Source organism: Malaya genurostris, chromosome 1 (genome assembly GCF_030247185.1).
Source record: "Malaya genurostris strain Urasoe2022 chromosome 1, Malgen_1.1, whole genome shotgun sequence".
NCBI lineage: Eukaryota > Metazoa > Arthropoda > Insecta > Diptera > Culicidae > Malaya > Malaya genurostris.
In genome coordinates, this window is record NC_080570.1 from 71,091,966 (window position 1) to 71,116,948 (window position 24,983).

Below are 24,983 nucleotides of genomic sequence, written 5' to 3' on the forward strand. Positions count from 1 at the left end.
CCGGTTGGGCGATCTTACGACGTTCGACCAAGGTTCTAGTTAGAGATGTCCTGCAGTACAAGCCACCTCTAAGTCTAGATTGAATTCTATAGTTTGTAGCACCTGCGTAACAAATACTACACGCTATAGACTTTGGAATGGGGCCCTTCGTCCAAGGGATGCAAGGTGGAAACCAACGAAGAGCTCCGGTGTTTCGGAAACGAATGTTTGCTGAATGAGGTTTGGATTTTGACTGTGTCTTTATTGATAATTTTTGGGTTTTTATATCTAAATTTCTTAAAGCCAATTATTTACAAATATATATAAGTACATTGAATATTTGAATGATTCCTTATGTTCCTACGTTGCGCCGCTTATGTTATTGAATATATATCAATATATCGCGGGGCGACAATGGCATCGGCATCGAGAATGTTGACTTAGCATAATTTGTCTGTTTTACGATGTGACCGACCGGACTCAACGCCGAGTGCAGTTGATGTAATTTGATTCTTCCTCGCGGTGTGCAGTAAGTACTAGTTGTATGAATTATTGCGGTCAAAGTTTCTTTAATCATGAATGAACGAGTGTTACGGCAATAACAGCTGATTTTTGTTTTGGATTTAAGGTTTGCGTCGGCGACAGAATCGTTCAAGTTTTTGTTCGAATTTTTTTCCCTAAAAGTACCTGTCATAAGACCCTGTCAGCTTGGAGCGAAATCAATCTTCAGTTCAGGAACGCCATCGCACGGCATCACATTCAACATATCGTGTCAATTGTATGGGTGCGCAGTGCTGCTCTTTTCGCGCGCACGAATTTTACATTTCTCTCCTCTACTTCTTTTGAACGGGATTAGATGCGGACTCGCCTGAGGGCGCCATGCTCGCAAAAAATGATGTTGGCATTCATCTGTTCGCGAAATGTGAGAGCTGGATAGCTTGTTAATATTGTGTCTTCGCTGTCATGCAATGTATGAACGGTAGGTTAAACAAATACTAAGGTGCTAATGCTTTGAGGTCATCTCTAGTTTCGTAAAGCGGTAGTGCTCAAAAGTTTAAGCTCATCATTCAGTAAAAACCATTCAAGCGAAGAGGTTGTGTTTCGATTGTACTGGCTCGTGAGTTAACGGCTGCTACCGAGACAATTCTAAGCTTCAGGTAGTTAAACTGCCCATAGCAAACGCAATATTCGGGGCGTTTCCCGACTGGAAAGCTAGCAACGAAGGCCATCCCGTTCATACGCACAGAGGTGTAGAAACACAGAGGTGCGTGAGCATAGAAGTGACGAGTCACAGAGGTGCCATCGCATAAAGGTGCGAAGACGAAGGGGTGCAAAGGCACAAAGGTGCTAAAGCAACCCAGTGCTGATCTACCAGGTACCAGAATTTGTACGCTGCGTAGGATCAAAAGAGACGGCATATATCGCGAGGTGCTACACTGCAAGCATCGCATTTGATCGCCACCAAGAGCAAAAGCACTGTATTTGGGGTCAGGTACAGGCAGCACAGCAAGTGCAGTGGTGTTCATAACGACGGCAGAGCAACTGAGATAGCAGTAAACGACAGAAGACTGCCAATTGGAAACAGCAGAAGACTGCCAATTGGAAATCGTTGGAAGAGCTTCACGTCGTTCTTCACGATAAAGGAACAGAGACATCAGCTACAAGGTAGATTTAATTTAATTTATTTTTTATTTCTTATATCTGAAATTTTACTAAACATAAGTTTTTATTTTGGTATTATTAATTTACAAAAAAATTTAATGTAATGGACGATCTCATGGAAGATCATCCGAATCCGATTCCGGATACTAGTAAGAGTTTAAATACTCCGAGGGCTAAACATTATCCACAGGGTACCACTGGGCCATGGATAGTCTATCTTCGAAAAAAAGAAAAGATTTTAAATTTGATGCAAATTACCAAGGATTTGACATCACATTTCTCTGAAGTTAAAGAAATATGTAAAGTTAATAGAGATAAAATTCGAGTTGTTGTCAATGACTTGAAACAGGCGAACGAAATTGTAACCTGTAAATTATTTTCTGTTGAATATCGAGTTTACATTCCATCGAAGGAGGTGGAAAATGACGGTGTTGTGACTGAAGCAAGTCTGACGGCCGATGATTTACTTAAAAATGGAGTTGGTCGTTTTAAAAACTCCATGCTTGAGGGAGTTAAGATACTCGAGTGCAAGCAATTGTACTCAGCATCTATTGTCGATGGAAAAAAGTCGTATCGTCCCTCAGATTCGTTTCGTGTAACATTTGCCGAATCTGCGTTTCCTAGCCATGTCTATATCGATAAAATTCGTCATCCTGTTCGGCTTTTCGTACCGCGTGTTATGAATTGCACGAACTGTAAAAAATTCGGGCATACAGCTACTTACTGTAGTAATAAGTCCAAATGTATCAAATGTCAAGGGCCTCATAAGGATAATCTTTGCGATAAAGATGTTGAAAAATGTGTTTATTGTGGGGAGAGACCTCATGATGATCTTTCAGTATGCGCTGCATTTAAGTTGCGTAAAGACAAAATGAAGCTTTCTTTAAAAGCACGGTCTAAGCGCACATATGCAGAAATGCTTAAAACGGTCATACATGCAGGCCTTATGCACGCGCGCTCTTTATTTTGCGCTGAGACAAATAAATTCTCATTCTCATAAGACAACCACGCGCATGCGACGTACTTTTGCCGCTCTCAAGAGAACTCTTTGGCACATTTACGTACCGCACCAGAAACTGATGCACGCGTCGTTGTAAAGTCTCATCGCATTCTGCCAAGAGCGAGGCTCAAGCGCTTTCGTCGCATGAGATAGCGCGGCGCGCTCGCTTCATGCGATCTACGAGTGGTTTGTACGTTATTTTCATCCTCTTCATCTCTTCCTTTAGGATAGGACACAAGTCGCACGAACCGCTCTAGGCACGAACAAATAATAATAACAGCAGCTTTTACTGTGGCTCACATAGCACACAAGCTGCGCTCAGAAAAAATCTCGTGCGCTGTCTCTTGAGACCAAAGCGCACGAGTCGCGCGCAGAAGAAAATGCGATGCTCTGAAATTTCAAGCAGCACATCCCGTATCTATGTGCCCGCTACGCGTCTCTTACTTGCTTTTGGTTTGCTCTTTGAGTCGGTGCTCACGCTCACAGGATAAATATGCGACACACACATTTTCGGTGCGCTCTCGCTGTCGCATTTTTGCACGCATGAGCATTCGGAAGGCCTGCATACATGTCTCCCCCTTGGAAACCGAAAACGGTTTTTCAAATCTTATGGAGCCAGAGGAATCTGACTCCGACGGAAATAGTGAAGATACCTCGTTTGTCACTCCTCAAGGGTCTGTTAAGAGGAGATTAACAAACCACAAAATACCTAAAAAGACACCTAAAATTACATCTTCAAAAAAAGATCCCCGTGTTAAAGCTAAAAAGCCAAATTTAAAACCAAAAACTGTGCCTCCTGGTTTGTCAAATTCACAAACCAATCCAGAAACTAGCTCAAGAAAAGACAATAATCCAGTGGGCTCCGTTTCACATTCACCAACAGGATTACTTAAGTTTTCGGAAATTGTAGAATGGATTTTCGCAGCATTCAATATTTCTGAACCTCTAAAGACTATCATAACGGCATTCCTTCCAATAGCTAGAACTTTTTTGAAACAGTTATCAGCTCAATGGCCAGTTCTTTCAGGTTTTGTATCATTTGATGGATAATTTATCATCCTCCGCAAATGATTCAATCACTGTTCTGCAGTGGAATTGTCGAAGCATCATGCCAAAACTTGATTCATTTAAAGTTTTGTTGCATAGTCAAAAATGTGATGTATTTACTTTGTGCGAAACATGGCTTACATCAAACATAGCCTTAAATTTTAATGACTTTAACATTATACGTCTCGATAGAGACTCTCCGTATGGTGGAGTGATTTTAGGAATTAAGAAATGTTATTCCTTTTATAGATTAAATATTCCTTCGACTTCTAGTATAGAAGTTGTTGCTTGTCAAATAAACATTAAAGGAAAGGACATTTGCATTGCTTCAGTATATATTCCTTCAAGAGCTCAAGTTGGACAACGACAGCTTAATGAAATTGTCGAAGCCCTTCCTGCTCCACGTTTGATTTTAGGAGACTTCAATTCGCACGGAATGATGTGGGGTTCCGTTTACAATGATAGCAGATCATCCTTAATATATAATATTTGCGACAATTTTAGCATGACGGTACTAAATATGGGTAGCATGACACGGATCCCAAGACCTCCTGCACGTCCAAGTGCATTAGATTTATCTCTTTGCTCGACTTCAATTCGACTAGATTGCACCTGGAAAGTATTTCCTGATTTACACGGTAGCGATCATTTACCAATCATCATCTCAATTAGCAGTAACAAAGGCATTGCTAATTCAGTTAATATTCCATATGATTTGACAAAAAATATTGACTGGATTAAATACCAAAGTAATATTTCAAGTGCCTTAACTTCAATGGAAGAGCTCCCCCCACTTGAAAAATATGACTTCCTCGTTTGTGCGATTCTGGAGGCCGCAGAACAAGCCCAAACCAAACGATTTCTTGGTTCATCGTCTAACAGAAGGCCTCCAAACCCTTGGTGGGACAAAGAGTGCTCAGATGCTAAGCACGCGAAACAAAATGCCTTCAAGACGTTTTTAAAACGAGGAGGAGGAACTCCTCAGAATTTTGAAAAATTCTTGACTTTAGAAACCAAGTACAAGAGCATACTTCGGGCCAAGAAATGTAGCTATTGGAGACATTTTGTCGAAGGTTTGTCAAGAGAAACCTCAATGAGCACTCTTTGGAATACGGCCAGACGAATGAGGAATCGTAACGTAGGAAATGAGAGTGAGGAATACTCGAACCGATGGATATTTGATTTTGCGAGGAAAGTTTGTCCAGATTCTGTTCCTACGCATAGCATTATTAGGGAATCTTTTTCAAATAATGGTTCCATTGATAGCCCCTTTTCAATGATGGAATTTTCCATAGCACTCATGTCTTGTAACAATAACGCTCCTGGGTTGGACAGAATTAAATTCAACTTGGTGAAGAATCTGCCCGACCTCGCAAAAAGACGTTTGTTGGAATTGTTCAACAAGCTTCTTGAGCAAAATATTGTTCCACCTGACTGGAGGCAAGTGAAAGTTATCGCCATTCAAAAGCCGGGGAAACCAGCTTCCAATCACAACTCATATAGACCCATCGCGATGTTGTCCTGCATCAGAAAATTGTTCGAAAAAATTATTCTACGACGTCTCGACACTTGGGTCGAGACGAACGGTTTGTTGTCAGATACTCAGTTTGGCTTCCGTAGAAATAAAGGGACGAATGATTGCCTTGCATTACTTTCGTCTGACATCCAAATTGCCTTCGCTCAAAAGCAACAAATGGCATCTGTATTTTTAGACATTAAAGGAGCATTTGGTTCAGTTTCCATTGATGTTCTTTCAGACAAGCTTCACCAACATGGACTCCCAGCGGTTATAAATAATTATTTGCACAACCTTTTGTCAGAGAAACGCATGCATTTTTCACATGGCGATTTGGTAACATTCAGAATTAGCTACATGGCTCTACCGCAAGGCTCTTGCCTCAGTCCGCTCCTCTATAATTTTTACGTGAATGACATTGACAGCTGTCTAGTATCCCCATGTACACTAAGACAATTGGCAGATGATGGCGTAGTTTCAGTTACTGGACCCAAAGCTATTGATCTGCAAAAACCATTGCAAGATACCTTAGATAACTTGTCCGTTTGGGCTGTCCATCTGGGTATCGAATTCTCTGCGGAAAAAACAGAGCTGGTCGTCTTTTCAAGAAAGCATGATCCCGCGCAGCTTCAGCTTCATATGATGGGAAGAATGATCCAACAGGTTTTGACTTTCAAATACCTCGGGGTGTGGTTTGATTCCAAATGCACGTGGGGAGGACACATTAGGTTTCTGATAACAAAATGCCAACAAAGAGTAAATTTTCTTCGAACAATAACCGGATCTTGGTGGGGTGCTCATCCGGAAGATCTAATAAAATTGTATCAGACAACGATACTTTCAGTGATGGAATATGGATGCGTTTGCTTTCGTTCCGCTGCAAACTCTCATATTATCAAATTAGAGCGAATTCAATATCGTTGTTTGCGAATTGCTTTAGGCTGCATGCATTCGACACATACAATGAGTCTTGAAGTTCTGGCGGGAGTTCTTCCATTGAAGGATCGTTTTTGGGAGCTTTCGTCGCGACTGCTAATAAGATGCGAGGTACTGAATCCCCTAGTTATTAATAACTTCGAAAGGCTAGTTGAGCTTTAATCTCAAACAAGATTCACAGGAAATCAGCCCTTCAAGATATATTCCTATCCGTGTCAGCCTCCTAAATGTCCCTGACTCAACTTTATTTTTCGACACATCCATGCAGCGCGAAGTGCGTGGAATTCCGGAACACCTACGCTCGTTGGAAATCCCAAAAATATTTACAAGTAAGTTCAGGCATATCGACTCTGAGAAAATGTTTTACACGGACGGATCGCGAATTGAAGAAGCGACAGGGTTTGGTATGTTCAACAATAATGTTTCGGTCTCCTTTAGGCTTCAAGAACCTGCATCTGTTTATATAGCAGGTTTAGCAGCAGTTCATTATAGTTTGAGTATAATCGTCACATTATCTCCAAACCATTATTTTCTTTTCACAGATAGTCTGAGTGCAATTGAAGCCATTCCTTCAAAGGCTGCTGGCAAAAATGAACCTTTTTTCTTGGGCAAAATAAAACAGTGCCTGAACGTCATATTGAATAATAATTATCAAATCACAATAGTTTGGGTCCCGGCTCATTGCTCCATTCCAGGCAATGAAAGAGCCGATATTTTAGCCAAACGTGGTGCTATTGAGGGTGAAATTTATGAGAGACCAATTGCTTTCAATGAATTCTATAGCGCGTCTCGCCAAAGAACACTTGCCAGCTGGCAAGCTTCTTGGGATAAAGATGATCTGGGTCGGTGGATGCACTCAATTATTCCTAAAATATCGACAAAGGCATGGTTCAGGGGATTGGATGTGAGTAGAGATTTCATTCGTGTGATGTCCAGACTCATGTCCAATCACTACACGTTAGATGCACATCTCCTTCGAATTGGACTTTCCGAGACTAATCATTGTGCTTGTGGCGAAGGTTACCGCGATATTGACCATGTTGTTTGGACATGCGTGGAGTATCGTGATGTCAGATCTCAACTAATAAATTCCTTGCGTACCCAAGGTAGACTATCCAATGTCCCAGTTCGCGACATTCTTGCTTGTCGTGACGTTCCTTACATGAAACTTCTTTATTATTTCATTAAGTCCATTGGAGTTCCAATTTAAATTTTATTTTATGTTAGATTGTTTTCTCTTCCATGAGTTCAACCAATAGCCAGCTATCTTATATTAAATAAAAGTGATGAACTGATACAAACAAACCTGAAATAGTTCTAAGATCATGTACAAAATAAATGTATTTCATTTAATGTAATTTATAATAGCAACTCGCTTGATAAAAACAGTGTTTAGATTAACTAATGAATACCAACATACTAATAGGATATTCGAAATGTATTAGGTTTAAAGTACTATGTATTGTAGATGCCACGGCGAAGAAAAACTTATGTATATTGCCTATGAAATAAACGTATTTATGAAAAAAAAAAGTTTAAGCACCTCAAAAAAAAGTTCCTATGTAAAATTTGAGCTAAATCGGATGCTGCCCGGCAGATAAAGTTTGAAAACTTTCGATTTTGAAAAATCTCCATAGCGGGTGGGGCATGAAATTTCGGAAATCGAAACAAATGTCTTAGAATTGCAATCGGCTCTGGAACTGAAAAATTTACAAATTTCCGAAATCATGAGCGTCATGAGCGAATGACGGCTTGAGAAAGTGATATCAGAGCTCATTCTGGTAAATCAATAGATATGCACGTTAGAATGAAATAAAACACTCGCGATTAATATAAATTGGGTCCTATCGTAGCTTCAGTCTAGGAACCTTATATTGCCGAATCCAATTCACGATATGATGATATAAAAATATAAAAAACTGTAAACAAAATGTAATTAAAAATACGGTTACATTGGAAACGAGCCTTATTTAGCCATTCTACTATAACGCACATGTGCATATATCCAAGAAGCAAGTTTTACTACGGGAAGCGTTGAGGCATATAAAACAAAATAACTTCGATGTTCGCAACAGGTAAGCAATCAGTTGGCCGTTAATTGTCGAACGAAGTAAACTGAATAAGATTTGTGTAAGTGGTTTATATAGTAGTTAAATATTTTAAGACAGGATGTGATACTGTTCTACGCATTAGTAATTTATGGTGTTATTTGTAATTAAAACAGGTTTGAATTGGAATTGTCTATATTTCATCGTAAACCATATCCTTTTGTTTATTTTCAAAATTGTTCTTAGCTTGTGACCTTGATGTTGTACTCTAGTGACTCACGCTGTCACTATACAATTCAAAACTAGAAATTACTGGGAGTCCGTTTCATTCCAGTATCAACCTCAATCATAATAAATAAACTTATTAAATAATATAAATATATTAGGAGTGATTATAATAATAGAAACAAATTAAAGATGTGAACGTTTCATTGGGGCTCTACCTGTTTAGACGAGGCTTGTTACACAAATGCAATCTTTTTATTGAGTGCGGAAGTGAAAAAAGTAACAAGGTCATGTTCAGCTTATTGTATCGTGTACCTTCTCACAAACCAATTTGAATTGATCACTTTTCATCATGCTCCCCAAAATGTTTTTAAGGTAATTGATTTATAAGCATAAATCATCAAATAGAAACATGTTCAATGATTGAATATCGTTAAGCAATATTTCGATGAACGGTACAAAAACTCATATAGAAAGGCTTTACAATCGCTGTAAAAGCCAACTTTTGAACCGATACCCGAGTGCCGGGTGTCATATACCGTTTGAATAAGCTCGGTCTAGATTTCAAAATGTCTGTGTGTATGTATGTATGTAACATTTTTATGCATTCACTTTTCTCGAAAACTACTCAATTTTTCCTGGATTCGATTTTCGGTTCCAAAATTACAGGGAGTTTCATTTTTCTTAGAGATGGCTGGACCAATTCTCACAAACAGTTTTCAAATGAAAGGGTCTTGAAACTCATAGAAAATTAATGAATTTTATTTTTATACGACTGCCGAATTACAGAGTGATAAGTGCGAAAATCTCAATATTAGGAGTGTTTTTATAAGTGAGCATGCAAAACGAAGCGGATTCTCCAAAAATGGTTAGCAAAATCTTTTAGTTTACCGATCTTGTTAGTTGATGGCAAAACAAACTCATTTCGGCAGTACCGATCCCCGGTTTCGGAAGTACTGTAAATAGTGATTAAAAACTCCAATCTTCGATTTTCAAAATTTTATCCGGGTTCGACTTGCGTCTCCAGAATGTTAGTGACGATGTAACGAACATAAAAACTCTACGGAACTGGCAAACTAGGCGATTTTTGTTGTACCAATCCCCGCTCCCCAGTTATCGGCTGCTCGGCCATCCATGGAAGTTGACCATCAATGTCAATTTCCCTCTCTGAGCAGCCTAGATAGCCGTGTAGTGTCGGTAGCGGTTTCCCAACTGGCTAAGAATAACGCTACAATCCACCTGTACCGGTGGTATAAGTCCACCAAACAGGTAAGCCGTGTGGCATCCGGCGGAATTTTTTTTTTTTTTACCAAGAATTGATCCACTGGTTTCCTGTTCCATGTCGTAAAAGGCCACAAAAATAGGAACTCCTAAGTCAAGGTGTATTTCCGTGCCGATGGCTGAATGGCTGCAGGAGGTTAAACAATGCAGTCGTGAACGGAATATCTTGGGATTTTCCCTTACTGTGTTAAGCGAAGCTCTGGCACAGTGGACGACTTCTTTCTTCGCAACTCGTGGGATTTAAAAGATTAAAACATTTAAAAAAATCCTTACATGGTTCGCTATAGGCGATTATAAGCCAATATATTTGGTTTCTTGTAGTTGTTGTACGGTAAGTGCTGGAGGTGGAGTGTTCGTTACTTTAATTGATAATGGTTAGAGTAGCACAAATCAATCTCCAGCATAAACGTACAGCAACTATGAATCTATCCAGACTTCTGCAAGAAGGTAAAGCTTCTTTAGCTTTGGTTCAAGAACCATATTTCCAAAAGGGAAACTTCTACGTTGGAAAATTGTTAAACCCAGTCTTTGCTGCCTTCAACAAGACCGGAATGACTAATCCACGTGAAATGCCTCGAGCATGCATACTTGCAAACAGTGCTCTCGATGTTTCTCTCATATCGGAGCTCACAACTCGGGATATTTGTGCTGTCACAGTTGGTATGACTACTGATGGCATAGACAGGAAATATGTCTATTGTTCGGCATATTTGCCGCATAACCAACCTTCGCCAAGCGATGACTTCAAAAAGGTTGTATCATACTGCTGCAAAAGTGATTTACCGCTTGTAATCGGCAGTGACATAAATGCTCACCATATCATTTGGGGCAGCACAGATATAAATTCGAGAGGCTCTGATATGATGGAATTTGTGAGCAGTACAAACCTGCACATAGTCAATGCAGGAAACCGTCCAACTTTTGCGAGATCTGGAAGAGAGGAGGTTTTGGACGTAACTCTCTGCTCTGATAGAATTGCGCATGAGTTGGTGAATTGGCTCGTCTCCGATGAGCTCGAACCTTCGTTGTCTGATCATAAGTACATCTTCTTTGATCATTCAAACGTTAAATTTGATATTATCACATATCGTAATCCCAAATCTACAAACTGGGACCTCTATGAAGAGGGCTTGGCGACTAGATTTTACGGGTACCAACCAACAATTGAAACCCCAACTGATTTGGAAAATGTTGTCGACGAGACAAACTCACTCATAGTTGCAGCATATGAAGAGGCTTGTCCACTTCGGATTGTGCGAGCTACTAGAGGAACTCCTTGGTGGAATGCTGAACTTGCTAGACTAAGGAAACTATGCAGAAGAGCTTGGAACCACCGACGCAGAAATGGGTCGGAGGCATTCGTGTCGGCTCGAAGGGCTTACAAAAATGCTCTTCGATCGTCTGAGCGAAGTGGTTGGAAAAGCCTCTGCACAAATGTCTCTAGTCTCAACGAGGCTAGCAGATTAAATAAGTTACTTTCGAAGTCTAAGGACTTTAATGTCAGTTTCTTAAGAACTTCAGATGGTGAACACTTGTCTGAAGAAGGTGATGTACTTCACTATCTTTTTAACACTCACTTTCCAGGATGTATGGATCCATCACCGACAGCTCTTCCCGAGACTTTTTCAGGTAGTTACGATTCTTGGGCCCTTGCTCGAAGCGTTGTGACGATTGAATCGGTCAAATGGGCAGTTGAGAGTTTTGCTCCGAACAAGTCTCCTGGGAAGGATGGAGTTTTCCCAGTGTTACTGCAGAAAGGGTATGAACATTTCAAACATGTTTTGAAGAAAATACTTACTTTTAGTCTTGCGACAGGATACATTCCAAGAGCTTGGCAGGAAATAATTGTCAAATTTATTCCCAAAGGCGGTCGCGACACTTATGAGGAAGCGAAGAGTTTCAGGCCTATCAGTCTAAGCTCATTTCTTCTTAAAACAGTGGAACGCATAGTAGATCACTATATCAGGAATGTTAGCTTGGGCGTGCATCCGCTACATGGAATGCAACATGCTTACCAGCGTGGAAAGTCCACTACAACCCTGTTACATGATGTTGTGTACAACATTGAAAAAGCTTTCTCACAAAAGCAATCTTGCTTGAGAGTTTTCCTAGATATTGAAGGTGCCTTTGATAACGTGTCTTTCAATTCAATTCTGGAAGCAGCCCGTGGTCATGGCATACCTTCAAGTATCACAAATTGGATACACGCAATGCTTAGCAATCGACTTCTTTGTTCATCGCTTCGGCAAGCAGAGATTAGAAAGCTGAGTGTCTGTGGGTGTCCTCAAGGTGGTGTACTATCCCCACTTTTATGGAACCTAGTCGCTGATGGTTTGTTAAGGAAACTTAATAACCTTGGATTTCCGACTTATGGTTTTGCCGACGATTATCATATATTGATGACCGGTATAAGCATTAACACTCTCTTTGATTTAATGCAGCAAGCCCTGCGATCTGTTGAACAATGGTGTTGTCAGGTTGGATTATCTGTAAATCCGGGCAAAACATCAATGGTGCTTTTCACTCATCGTAGGATAATCACAGGAGCTCGTCCGTTGCAGTTCTTTGGTTCAGAGGTCACTGTGGTCGAACAAGTTAAATACGTCGGGGTTATTCTTGACTCAAAACTGAATTTTTCTGCTCACATTGACTTCAGAATTAAAAGAGCTTGTATGGCTTTCGGCCAATGCAGACGAGCTTTTGGAAAATCATGGGGACTCAAACCCAGATATATTCATTGGATCTACACAACTATTGTTAGACCAATTTTAGCATATGGATGTCTTGTATGGTGGCAGAAAGGAGAAGTCGCGACAGTTCAGTCAAAGCTAAATCATCTCCAAAGGATGGTCCTAATGGCGATGACAGGAGCATTCACGACAACTCCTACTGCTGCTCTAGAGGCGCTACTGTGCATTAAACCACTACATGTGTTCCTAAAACAAGAAGCATTATCTTGTGCATATCGTCTTAAGGTTACAGGGCTTTGGAACAGTAACCCATTAGATTATGCTACCAGCCACACTCGCTTGTGGTCTCAAATGGTTACGTGGGATGAGTATTCACTCGCTCCTAGTGACCTAACTCTCACATGCAGTTTTCCTTTCAAAACATTCAATGTGAGCTATCCTCTTCGTGAGGAATGGTTGTCTGGTTGTCTGGTTGTCTGGAACGACAACTTGATGAACACATAGTTTGTTATACGGACGGTTCTCTGTTGAATGGTCGTGCTGGTGCTGGTGTCTACTGTCGTGAAATGAGGCTGGAGCAGTCTCATTCACTTGGTAGATACTGTACTGTGCTTCAAGCAGAAATCTACGCGATTCTGTGTGGAGTACAATCGGCACTTCAGCAGAGGATCTGTGGTAAGCGAATTTATTTTTGTTCCGACAGTCAAGCAGCCTTAAAAGCACTCAGTTCGAATGACTCACGGTCGAATCTAGTGATCGCATGTCGAACTCAAATTGAAGACCTCAGCATTTCAAATGCTGTTTACTTCTTATGGGTACCCGGCCATTCTGGTATTACTGGAAATGAATGGGCTGATGAGTTGGCTAGAGCTGGTGCAACGAATGATTTCGTTGGTCCTGAACCAGCTTTACCACTTTCAATTAGTTGGATAAAGCACAAGATTCGTTCTTGGGCTGTATCCAAACATGCCAGCTACTGGCGCAGCTTGCAAACTTGCGCTCAGACAAAAGCATTTCTACCAGATTTAAATCTGAAAATGTCAAAGTATCTACTGCATTTCTCCAAACATCATTGCAGTATTCTGGTCAGAGCTCTGACTGGACATTGCAAACTCAATTATCACATGGCTACTATTCAACGTGCTGAGTATTATTCGTGTGATTTGTGTGAATGCGATTATGGTACTTCATATCATCTGATATGTAACTGTCCCGCATTGACGCAGCTACGTATCCGGGTTTTTGGTTCTCCATACATGGTTGAGTCTGTGTATGCGGAGCTAAAATTGAAGGATATTCTCTCGTTTCTTACCCAATGTGGTAAGGAGCTATAGTCAGAAGGGTTCATCGTTCTTCCTGGAGTGAATGAATCCCTTCTGTATTCACCTTAAATAGGGTTTAGCAGATTGTTTGGCATTCTTTGGGGGGTACCGAATTTACTTCTGCTCGTACATACTGCGAATCGTTCTGCATTCTTCCGGGAGTGCAGAATGGTGTCGCTTTTGTAAGATCTTCAAATCCTCTCGGGGGTTGGAGGTTTTATTAACAGCAGACTGTTCGGGACCTCGTAGAGGTTCAGAATTTACTTCTGCTTCCACTAAATGTGATCCCCAGCAGATTGTTCAGCATCCCTTAGGGGTGCAGAATTTACTTCTGCTTTTATGTGTTTTTGTGTCGTCAATTTTTCCCATCCTCCTAGTCCAACCCTTACCATTTCCTTTCAATGCTTCCCTCTTATATATCGGGAAAATGATGCTAAAAACAAATTGATGGCAAGGCACAAATCTCCAAATATCAAGGGGAACGTGCCATTTGAGCCAATTTGTTCTGATTCCTGATAGTTGATGGCAAAACAAACTCATTTCGGCAGTACCGATCCCCGGTTTCGGAAGTACTGTAAATAGTGATTAAAAACTCCAATCTTCGATTTTCAAAATTTTATCCGGGTTCGACTTGCGTCTCCAGAATGTTAGTGACGATGTAACGAACATAAAAACTCTACGGAACTGGCAAACTAGGCGATTTTTGTTGTACCAATCCCCGCTCCCCAGTTCCGGAAGTACCCACAAGAGTGATAAAAAAACTCAATGAAATCGGAACCCTTCGATTTCTCAGGGATTGTTAAACCGATTTTCAAATACTTAGGCTCAAATTGAAGGTCTTCTGGTTCAATGGTTGCATGCAATTTCACCAGGATCCAACTTACGGTTTCGAAATTATCGAGTGAAGAGTGTTGAAAATTTCACACTGTTATTTATGGTAACGATGGAGATCTTGTTAGTTTATGGCCATTAAAATTTACTTGGCTTTTCGTCAAATGGTGAGATAACTAAGTCCTCACAAGTTCCTATCTCATGCCTCCCCGAGCGTCTATGATGACATTTGGTCAATAGAACGGCGTCGACTGGGTGCTATCGCCTTCTGCGTTAGTAGCAGAATGAGAGGGTGCGAAATGGATTGTAGTTTGAAGCCCATCCTAAAGTGCTTTATCATAGTATATTGCAACATGTTGTTTGTTGTATTATTTGATATATATTGAATTGAATTATATTACATTGTATTATATATTTTTATTATTATTATTATTATTATTATTATTATTATTATTATTATCATCATTATTATTGTTATTATTATTATTACTATTATTATAATTATTATTATAATTTAAGATGAAATATTATGTTTCCTGCAGTACTGCGACATCAACTGTTATACATTGTATCATAGCATATTATTTCATATATTATCTTCTGTTATGTTATATTATGTTGTATTGTATTATGTTATATTATATTATATTATATTATATTATTTTATGTTATATTATATTATATTATATTAAATTGTGCTATATTATATTATAATATATTATATTATACTGTATTATAGTATTTTATATTATGTTATATCACAGAGAAAAGATATCAAACAGACATTCATACGTGCAAAGCCGTGTGCAACGGTGATTTTTAACGGATTATCACTTGTATGCTTTACACAGCTTTTTAAAGAAGTTTGCAATAGCTTGGATGTCTGTTGTCTGTAGTTATATTTTGTTATATTGTTTTATATTATATTATATTATATTATATTATATTATATTATGTTATGTTATATTATATTATATTATATTATATTATATTATATTATATTATATTATATTATATTATATTATATTATATTATATTATATTATATTATATTGTATTATGCTCAAGTATATCGACAACGGGGAGGGGCAGGGAGTGCATCAGGGTATCTTACAAGTGAATGACTGGATGATGGAGTGGATTGCCAACATGAGTCACGTGGGGGAAGCTTTGTGTTTCTCCCTAAAGGTCTGAAATGAGTAAGACGCACCCTTCGAACAAACAACCCATCAGGCGGGTTTAAGCTGGTACAGCGAAATTCTTTATTATATGGCCGGAGGTTCTTCCTGGAAGGCGCCGGGTCCTCAAAACACATTTTGGCCTTCTTAACAGCAATTATATGAAAGCTATCTGATAATCAAATTCGGATCTACTGTAAGTCTACCCGCATACACCGGTAATGCCTTGAACTGATGGTGGCTTCACACATACATACATACATACATATACATTAAAATTTACTTGGCTTTTCCGATACCGAAAATAGTAGTAAAGATATTACTGGTAATGGGAAAGGCATCATTACACCACTAGCTGGATTGAAACAGGTTTATGACAAAACATATTACCCAGGAAGTACGGGGAATTTTCTCCAAGCTTCAAAGAGAGGGAAGATTCTAGGAACCTTAAAATGTTCGATATAATGACGTATATTGAAGTATGATGGTTACTTCAGTCGACCCTCTAGTGCCTTGTTTCACATGAAACATATTTAGCATCATACGCGGAAATAAAAGTTCCGGTTTTCCATGACAGTCAAGTCGAATAAATTAGAAAATTCCAATCGGTTGAATGTTTTTATATCAGACAATTAAAATTCTATCACAACAAAATATTAGCAATTCGGGTAATAATTTAATTCGCGCCAAATTACCTAATTTCATTACTATAATGAGCTGAAAATTGTTGATAGAAAATAGTCTTTCTCACTTCGATAGATGTTTATGTTAATTTCAGCTGGTTTACCAACATTAGGAGAAGTATGATTTAGACAGAAAAATAAATCTGCACAAAAAGATTCGATCAGAGTATTTATAATTTAACACTATAATTTTCGCATGACACAATAATCATAATCCTTTAATTTTTCAATACAATTCGAAATTTAGCATTTTTTGCATACAATAACAACATTTGTCATGAAAGAACGAATAGTATTGTTGATTGTAATTACAATAACATCGATCGGTTGCGGAAGTATTGAAGAAATATTTCATTGGAAGAAACTTTTATTTTTGGAAGGTAATATTTTGAACCTTACACAAAAAGCCTCATGTTACAAACTCTTCTTTTTCAAGATTCCAAAAATATTGCTTTTAATGACAAAAACACTCCAAGCCGTACCAATGAATCATTCGGGGAACGTATCAATATTCCTATGGGAATTACACATCACAAGGGCCGTTTGTTTATCACCATTCCTAGGAAGCATCCCAGCATTCCTGCTGCACTCAATGTAGTTGACATCTCTAGTGTACCTAAAGGAGATATGAGCCCCTCCCTGAAAGCATACCCTGATCAAATCAGCAATCAGATTCATGTATGCACTGGAAGACGTTTATTTATGAACATACAAATTGATATTAGTATTTTTTTATTGCAGGATGTTAACCGTACAAGTCAGGATCGTATCGTTTCGATATACCGATCAAAAGTAGATGTGTGCAATCGTCTTTGGTTCGTCGATTCAGGAAAACTTGATTATCCGAACAACAGTATGCAGATACAACGTCCGCATCTCTGGATTATTGATCTCGAACAGGATCGAAAAATACGCGCCTTCGAAATACCAGAAACTGTTGTCGAAACTGGGGAGGGTATGATTAGCCTGGTTGTGGACGCGGAGGCCGAGAAATGCGATCAAGCATTTGCTTATATTCCTGATTTAATACAAGCATCCATATACGTTTACAGTTTTGAGTCTAATCGAATGTGGAGTTTCAAGCATGCTTCATTCCAGCCAAATCCTGAGCGAGCTAACTTTTACGTGGCTGGCTTGAGATTCGTTTGGGATGATGGAATTTTTTCGATCACCCTAGGAAAACGCAACCCATTAACTCGTTCAAGACCGGTTTACTATCATCCTATGGTTAGTACTACGGAATTTACCACTAATACTACTGTATTGCAAAACGAATCACTAGCAAAAACTGGAGATTATGAAGACCTGTTTCGAGCCTTGGGCGATCGTGGTCCGAATACGCAATCAACTATGCATCATTATGATCCGGAAACAGGTGTTATCTTTTACGCGGAAGTGAATCGAAACTCTATCGGTTGTTGGAATAAAAAGGCAAGTAACTTGTATCCCGTTTATCCCATCTTGATTGCTAATAAATTTCTATAGAACAACTTTACGGCTGAGAACCACGATGTAGTCTTTCTGAATCATCAGCATCTAGTGTATCCGGGGGATCTCAACGTAGGTATTTTCATTCGAAAATTGTATTATGTCATTATTTCATACTATCGTAGGCCGATGTGGACGGGAACATTTGGATTCTGGCAAATAATCTACCTACCTGGCTCTATTCAAAGTTGTATGAAAATAAGTACAATTTCCACGTATGGCGCATGAGCCCTCGTGATGCGATCGCTGGTACGAAATGTCAGTAATATCAAGTTTATGGATTGTAATAATTCAGTAGAATGAACTTGACAATGAGATCCAATAAATGCATTACTAAACGCACGAAAATGTATTAGACATTGGTCAGAAAACTGCCCCCCAAACCACAAATCAAGATCATGCCTTACCAATATAGATACAATTACATGATGTGATTTTCAATTCATTTCGAGATTATGTGAGCTTGCAGCAACGTCGGGGAGTCCGAAAACCTTCCTGTCCTTTGATTATTCTTCATGTTCCACGTGTTCGCCACGTGTTCCCGGAGTGGTATCTCACCGCATTTTGAGCTCAAATAAGCACGGTTCCCGCCGGACTTGGGCCCACACTACTAAAACTTTGGGTAGCGGAGCGTAGTGAATACCTTTTTTCATCTACCGTACGCTCTCTTTCAGAACTGTCAAGTGTGTTGTTACCCTTTTAGATACGTAGAAGGTAGAGAAGTAAACCGTATCCAAAATGGAAATTTGGACAGGAAAATTGTTGACAGGAGTGAGAAGAATATATACAACTGAATTTTTTTCGATCGAACACCACAATATAAAAAACAAATACTTTATTTTTCAAACTATTATTTGTTGTTAAATGTCTGATTTTCATAACGTAAGGTAATTCGATTCGTCGGCAGCTTAAACCAGGATCTGGTTTGTCAACTACACAGTGAACTGTACATAAAAAATGGAAACGAATGTGCAAATATCATGTGACTTCCGACGAGTAACCATAACGGCGAAAAACAACATTAGTGGTAATAAATATGATGCATGTAACTGAGTGACATAGCTAGCAAATATAGAAATGATATTAATGTTCATTCTTCATTTTATTCATGGAGGTACTGATACTGAGAGTAACTCTGATTATCTTAAACGCTTGTATTTCGACTTTTTCTATTTTAATTTACCGATAACCTTGAGTGCATAACTTGCCATATTATACCGAAAAGGTATTACACATACTATCTCAACATGATGCTTATAAGCACTTGCTACTTTGCTGCTAGATTTATCAATTTCTAATCTGACTAGATGCAGCATAACTGTTCGGTTGGGCGTCTTAGCAGAATGTTTTAACACATCGCTCCATAAGTCGTAAGTTCTAAGTTCTAATTAAGAACAGATGTTTTCCAAAAATCATTGTAATCTCCTTCAAGAACAGTACAATCATTCCAACGCTTCTTTAACTTCACGGTGCAGTGTTTGTAGAATTTATCTTTTGTCTTAAAATAGGCTAAGTAGATTTTCTTACCTACGATCATTTTTTTTGTGATCAGCGAAAAGCACGTCTGCTCAACGAACGACACCCACAGATGAATTGTTATGGTGATAGTGATGGAAACCATAAAACCAATTATTAACAATGTTCTATCAGGCCAAAAAAATTATATTTTCATGTAATAACATTTTATTTAAAATCATTAGATGTACATATACCAAAGATTTACCAAAACCATTCGGCTGCCACGATTGGCTCTTCTAAAACACCAATTTTTTTCTAATGTATTTGTTAGTCAATAAACAATAGGTACATCCGTCATGTCATCACATTTTTTTAATGCAGCGATTTCAATAATTCAAATGATAGCTGTAAAACGCACAAAATATCTATCTATTTTTTCCTAATAGGATTTTTAATGCTCGTAGAGTAATCTGAAAGTACGAATTCTTCACGATGAACTCTCCGCTGGTTTTAACCCAGTTTTATTTCCAACAGCTCAAATAATTTATATTCTATGAGAAATCTATCTACAATTGACCTTATTCTAGCAGAACAATGTAACATTTCACAGAAAAAAATATGAATTTTACAGGTGACATAATTCTACAAACGATACAGTCGGTTAGCTAGTAACGATGCAGTCGGTTAGCTAGTGAGACTGTATGAATTTATATGCACGATTTACCAGCCAAGCAGATATGTGCTTCTGTGGCTTAGTCGACTAGACTAACTGGTGTGCTTTGTGATCTAATGTTTTTCGGTTCAAGTCGCGTTGTTGTTGCTGTTGATTTTTTGATTTTTATTCCATTCGTTTTAAAGCCATGTAATTTTCAAATCACACAGCTTTTAACATGTTCTTGAATATAAATTTGTTGTGTGTTGTAGTAAACTGACTTTGATTCAGACCATCTACCAATAAAATTCAGGGTTTCAAATTAAGCAATGATTGGTTCTGTTAGTTTTGTTTTGTTTTATTTATTATAGAGGTTTTAACCCAAAGAAAAATTTTCTGACTCTATGTGCGGGGTTGGGAATCGAACCCAGGCCTGCTGCATGAAAGGCATCAACTTACCAATCAAGTTATATCCGCCTCGGGTTCAATTAGTTATATATTCTACATATATTCTACCACCTTAGAACTAAATGGCTAGGATACAGCAATGCAGCAATGCAAACCCTGAAATTGTTTTGGGAAATATCGATACAGCCATACATAATTCAAATCATTACATTGTTTTGAAATTAGAAGTCTATCAGTAAGTTTAAACTAATTCAATTCTCCTTCATCTACATCAATATCAACGTTCTTGTGATCGTTAGATGAACATCTTCTTCGAATTGGACTTTCCGAGACTAATCATTGTGCTTGTGGCGAGGGTTATCGCGATATTGATCATGTCGTTTGGGCATGCGTGGAGTATCGTGATGTCAGATCTCAACTAATAAATTCCTTGCGTACCCAAGATAGACTATCCAATGTCCCAGTTAGCGACATTCTTGCTTGTCGTGACCTTCCTTTGATGAAACTTCTTTATCATTTCATTAAGTCCATTGGAGTTCCAATTTTATGTTAAGACTGTTTTCTCTTCCATGAGTTCAACCAATAGCCACCAATAGTGTCATTTGAAAATTTCATCAATAGATCGATAGCAGCAGGGCGACTTGAACCGAGAAACATTCGATCACCAAGCACGCTAGGTAATCGACTGAACCACAGAAAACCGTAAAATTCATATCCTTTCTGTGCTCATTTGTCTGTGTTATTTTATTGTATGATTCAATTTATTATTGAGGACCTTTAAAAGAAAATGAAACAAAGATTTTCCGAGCAAATCAATCTACATTCTAAATCATTCTAAGTTTCTTACTGGTCATCAGAAACCATTTCCAGCACTCAAATAAAAAAACTCAAATACTCCCCGAAAACGGTGGATAAGATCGAAGTCGACAACTTTTCCAGTTTTGTGAGTCTTATTGACATCTCAGAGTAATATGAGCATAACACAAGATGACATTACTGAGACAAATTATGATGAAGTAAGGGCAATCATTAGCAAACTTAAAAATATGGAGGCTCCTAAGAATTTTTTTTTATTTTCTCGATGTTACCTTGAGACTTTGGCATTAATTTTGCAAGTGTGTAGAATACTTTTATCATATAATTGTGGTGTAGGCATATAACCAGTACAGGACAATGAGTTGTTTCAACACTTTTACTGAACATCTCGCTCAAACGCAAAATTTTGTATTGTCTCTTGTTGAAAAAAAATCATTACGCTAACAACTGTTACTCAAATGTGAGCTAGTAATATTTGTCCCGGATTTTCACTAAAATTCTCGACTTTTTCCAGATGAAACAAAATTCCCAACTTTTTCCCGGTCACTTACCACACTGATGATTGTAAACACACTGTCTTCTGATATCTTTACAGCGATTTACGACTTTCGATTAGATATATCATGCTCATTATTTGCCTATCCTTTCGATTTCCCAATGACCCAGTAGCTTGCTGTTGGTTCTAGAGTGTTACAAAGATTGCAGTTCCTTGGAAGAATGGTAGTAGCCGTTCTTGCAGACAATCGTTGACCTAGTTTTTTGACTGTGAAATGTATTAATTGATATTGACAATTTTAAACTCCTATAGATGTTATAGTATTCGGAGAAACATGGTTGAAAGATGAAAATTGTGCTCTCTATAAAATACCGAATTATAAAGCCTTTTATGCTTGTAGAGAACATTCTAGTGGAGGCCTAGCAATATATGTCAAAAAAGATATTGAACATAGACTGAATAAGAACTACACGTCCGATGGATTTCACCATATAAACATCGAGCTTTGTATCAAAGGACACTTTTATAATATTCATGGTGTGTATCGTCCTGCTAGCTTTGATTTTAACGAATTTTCCGTTTGCCTAGAAAGCTTGATGTGTTCAATTCAACCGAAGCATATGCGTTTTATTGTAGGTGATGTAAATGTTCCTATAAATCTCATTCATAACAACATTGTGACAAGATATAAGGCTCTGCTAGAATCATATGACTTTTCGTGTACAAATTGTTTTACTACAAGCCAATTAGCGCCAATATACTTGACCATATTATTTGTAAACTTGACGACGTTAATCGTATTCGCAACGACACAATATTTAATTAGTTCATTGACCACTCTCAAATCTTAACAACTTTCAAAATACTGGCTGATAAAGAACCTATGAAGCTAACGAAAAAAATCTTAAACTATAGTCAGGTAAATCTTGATTTTTCCAATTTTATTAGTAGTATTGATGTCATTGAGGACGCTGAAACAGTTCTTCAATCTATAGTTTTCGTATATAACTCTCTACTCGAACAACATACAAGAATAATAACTAAAACAGTCACAGTGAAAGGTAATCATTGCCCATGGATGACCTTTGATTTATGGACACTAGTGAAAATAATAAGCAATTACCTCAAACGTATTAAGACAAGCCCCCACGATCAGCATCTCAAACAAATGCTATCACATATCTCTAAAAAGGTCGATTCCATGAAAAAGGCGGATAAAAAAAATTATTAAGGAAACCTTCTCATTAACGTACCTCATTCGAAATTTTGGACAAATCTTAAATCTACGTTCGGACTAACAAAAGAAAAGGATAAGATACGCTTGATCGATAGGGGCAACAACAATAATGACAACAAAAAAGTTTGTGATATTTTCAACAAATTCTTTTCAAATATCGCTAACGAATTAGCTAAAGCTATTCCTGTAAACTCATCTTTTTGTCCAATAAGTAACGTTCGTCGTGTTTGTGATTCTATTTTTCTACGTCCTTCATCGGTAAATGAAGTGATACTGTTAATACAAGGTTCGGATAATAATAAGAGTAACGGCCCTGATAACGTCTCTGTCAGTGTACTAAAACACAATTCATTTGCATTCGCTAAAATACTCTCTCAGTGCTTTAACGTAATTATTCAGACCTGTTACTACCCTGATTGCCTCAAGGTGGCTAAAGTCATTCCTGTGTTCAAATCGGGTGACCGTTGTGATTGTAATAATTACCGTCCTATATCTACATTGTCCGTATTCAACAAAATATTTGAAAAACTTCTAGTCACTAGACTTATCGAACTCCTAAGTAAGCATAATATCCTCTTTAAATTCCAATATGGCTTCAGACAAGGTTCTAGCACCCAAACCGCTGTAATTGAATTAGTTGACGAAATTATAAGCGAGATCGATAGTAAAAATATAGTTGGTGCATTATTTTTAGACCTTAAAAAAGCTTTTGACACATTAGATCATAGTATACTTTTGGGCAAACTCGATTGCTATGGGATCAGGGGCATTGCTAATTCAATTATCCGTAGTTACTTGACTAATAGAAAACAATTTGTATCCATCGAAAGTGACAGCAGCAACCTTGCTCCAATAAACATTGGTGTTCCACAAGAAAGTAATACTGGAGCACTATTGTTTCTTTTATATATTAATGATATAGGTAATTTACATCTTAAAGGAACTATACTATACGACTATACGACTATTCGGCGACGACACAGATCTGTTCTATCCTAACAGTGACATCAATGCTATTATTAACTCAATGGAAAGTGATTTAAGAACTCTTGATCAATATTTCAATGCGAACTTATTATCATTAAATGCCACAAAGACTAAGTATATGATTTTCCGTCCTATAAGGAAAATTATACCAACGCATAATCATCCCTAGCTCACATACAATATTATTGAAAAAATGAACTATTTCAAGTATCTGGGCATATATTTCGACCCCACATTAACCTGGGCTCACCACATAAAGTTTGTTGCCAAGCGTCGTACTGCGGTATTTTATGGAGAGTCAAGTCCTTTGTTTCCCAGCGTGTTCTGTTAAATTTTTATTTTGCTTACATCCATTCATAGCTCAAATACTTGGTATCGGTGTGGGGGCGAGCCGCTAGTTCTTATCTAAAGAAACTCCAAACTCTACAAAACAGATGCCTAAAAATCATTTTCAATAAACCCTTACTATTCTCGAGTTTATTGTTATACTCTGAAAGAAACCATAATGTTTTACCAATAACATACTTATGTGATTTCCAAACGTTGCTATTCATCCATGATAATTTGTATAACTCCACAGTACACCATAACCTACAGTTCCCAACTATATCCCATTCTAGAACAACACGCCGTAGTAACAATTTGTTTCGTGTTCGAGCAGCTACAAGCCTTGGATCCTTTTTGTTGGTCCAACTAAATATAATGCACTTCCGCCTGATATACGAGGAATAAGCAATCGTGCCACATTTGCGGCTAGACTAAAGTACCATTTTAAGCACAGACTGAACGAGATATTTAGCTAATGTAGTTTTTTGTTTTATAATGTAATGTATTTATCGTCAACAGTATATCTGTACTTTCTTTCCAACATAGCGTGGTAATTAAATTGTGGATCCCTTAAAAGAAAATCTTTTCCACTGGGACTCCACTTTAATGAATTGCACATCAAACCATGAATAAATAGAATCTCAGCGGACTTTGTATCAAAATTAAATTTGTATTCCTAGTATTATTATTGCCAGTGTTTATTTGTTTCTTGTTTTC

At 38.0% G+C, this 24,983-nt stretch overlaps 1 protein-coding gene across 1 annotated transcript; it reads left to right on the plus strand.

Annotated features, from left to right (window-relative positions):
* Positions 1–8,227: 8,227 nt before the first annotated feature.
* LOC131440394 (L-dopachrome tautomerase yellow-f-like) lies at positions 8,228–18,254 on the plus strand. The gene is made up of 6 exons (XM_058611655.1): positions 8,228–8,270; positions 16,645–16,777; positions 16,834–17,075; positions 17,139–17,828; positions 17,883–17,957; positions 18,011–18,254. Exons 2-6 carry the CDS (start codon positions 16,675–16,677, stop codon positions 18,149–18,151), a joined length of 1,251 nt encoding a protein of 416 aa, XP_058467638.1. The 5' UTR covers positions 8,228–8,270; positions 16,645–16,674; the 3' UTR covers positions 18,152–18,254.
* The last annotated feature ends 6,729 nt before the right edge of the window (positions 18,255–24,983 follow it).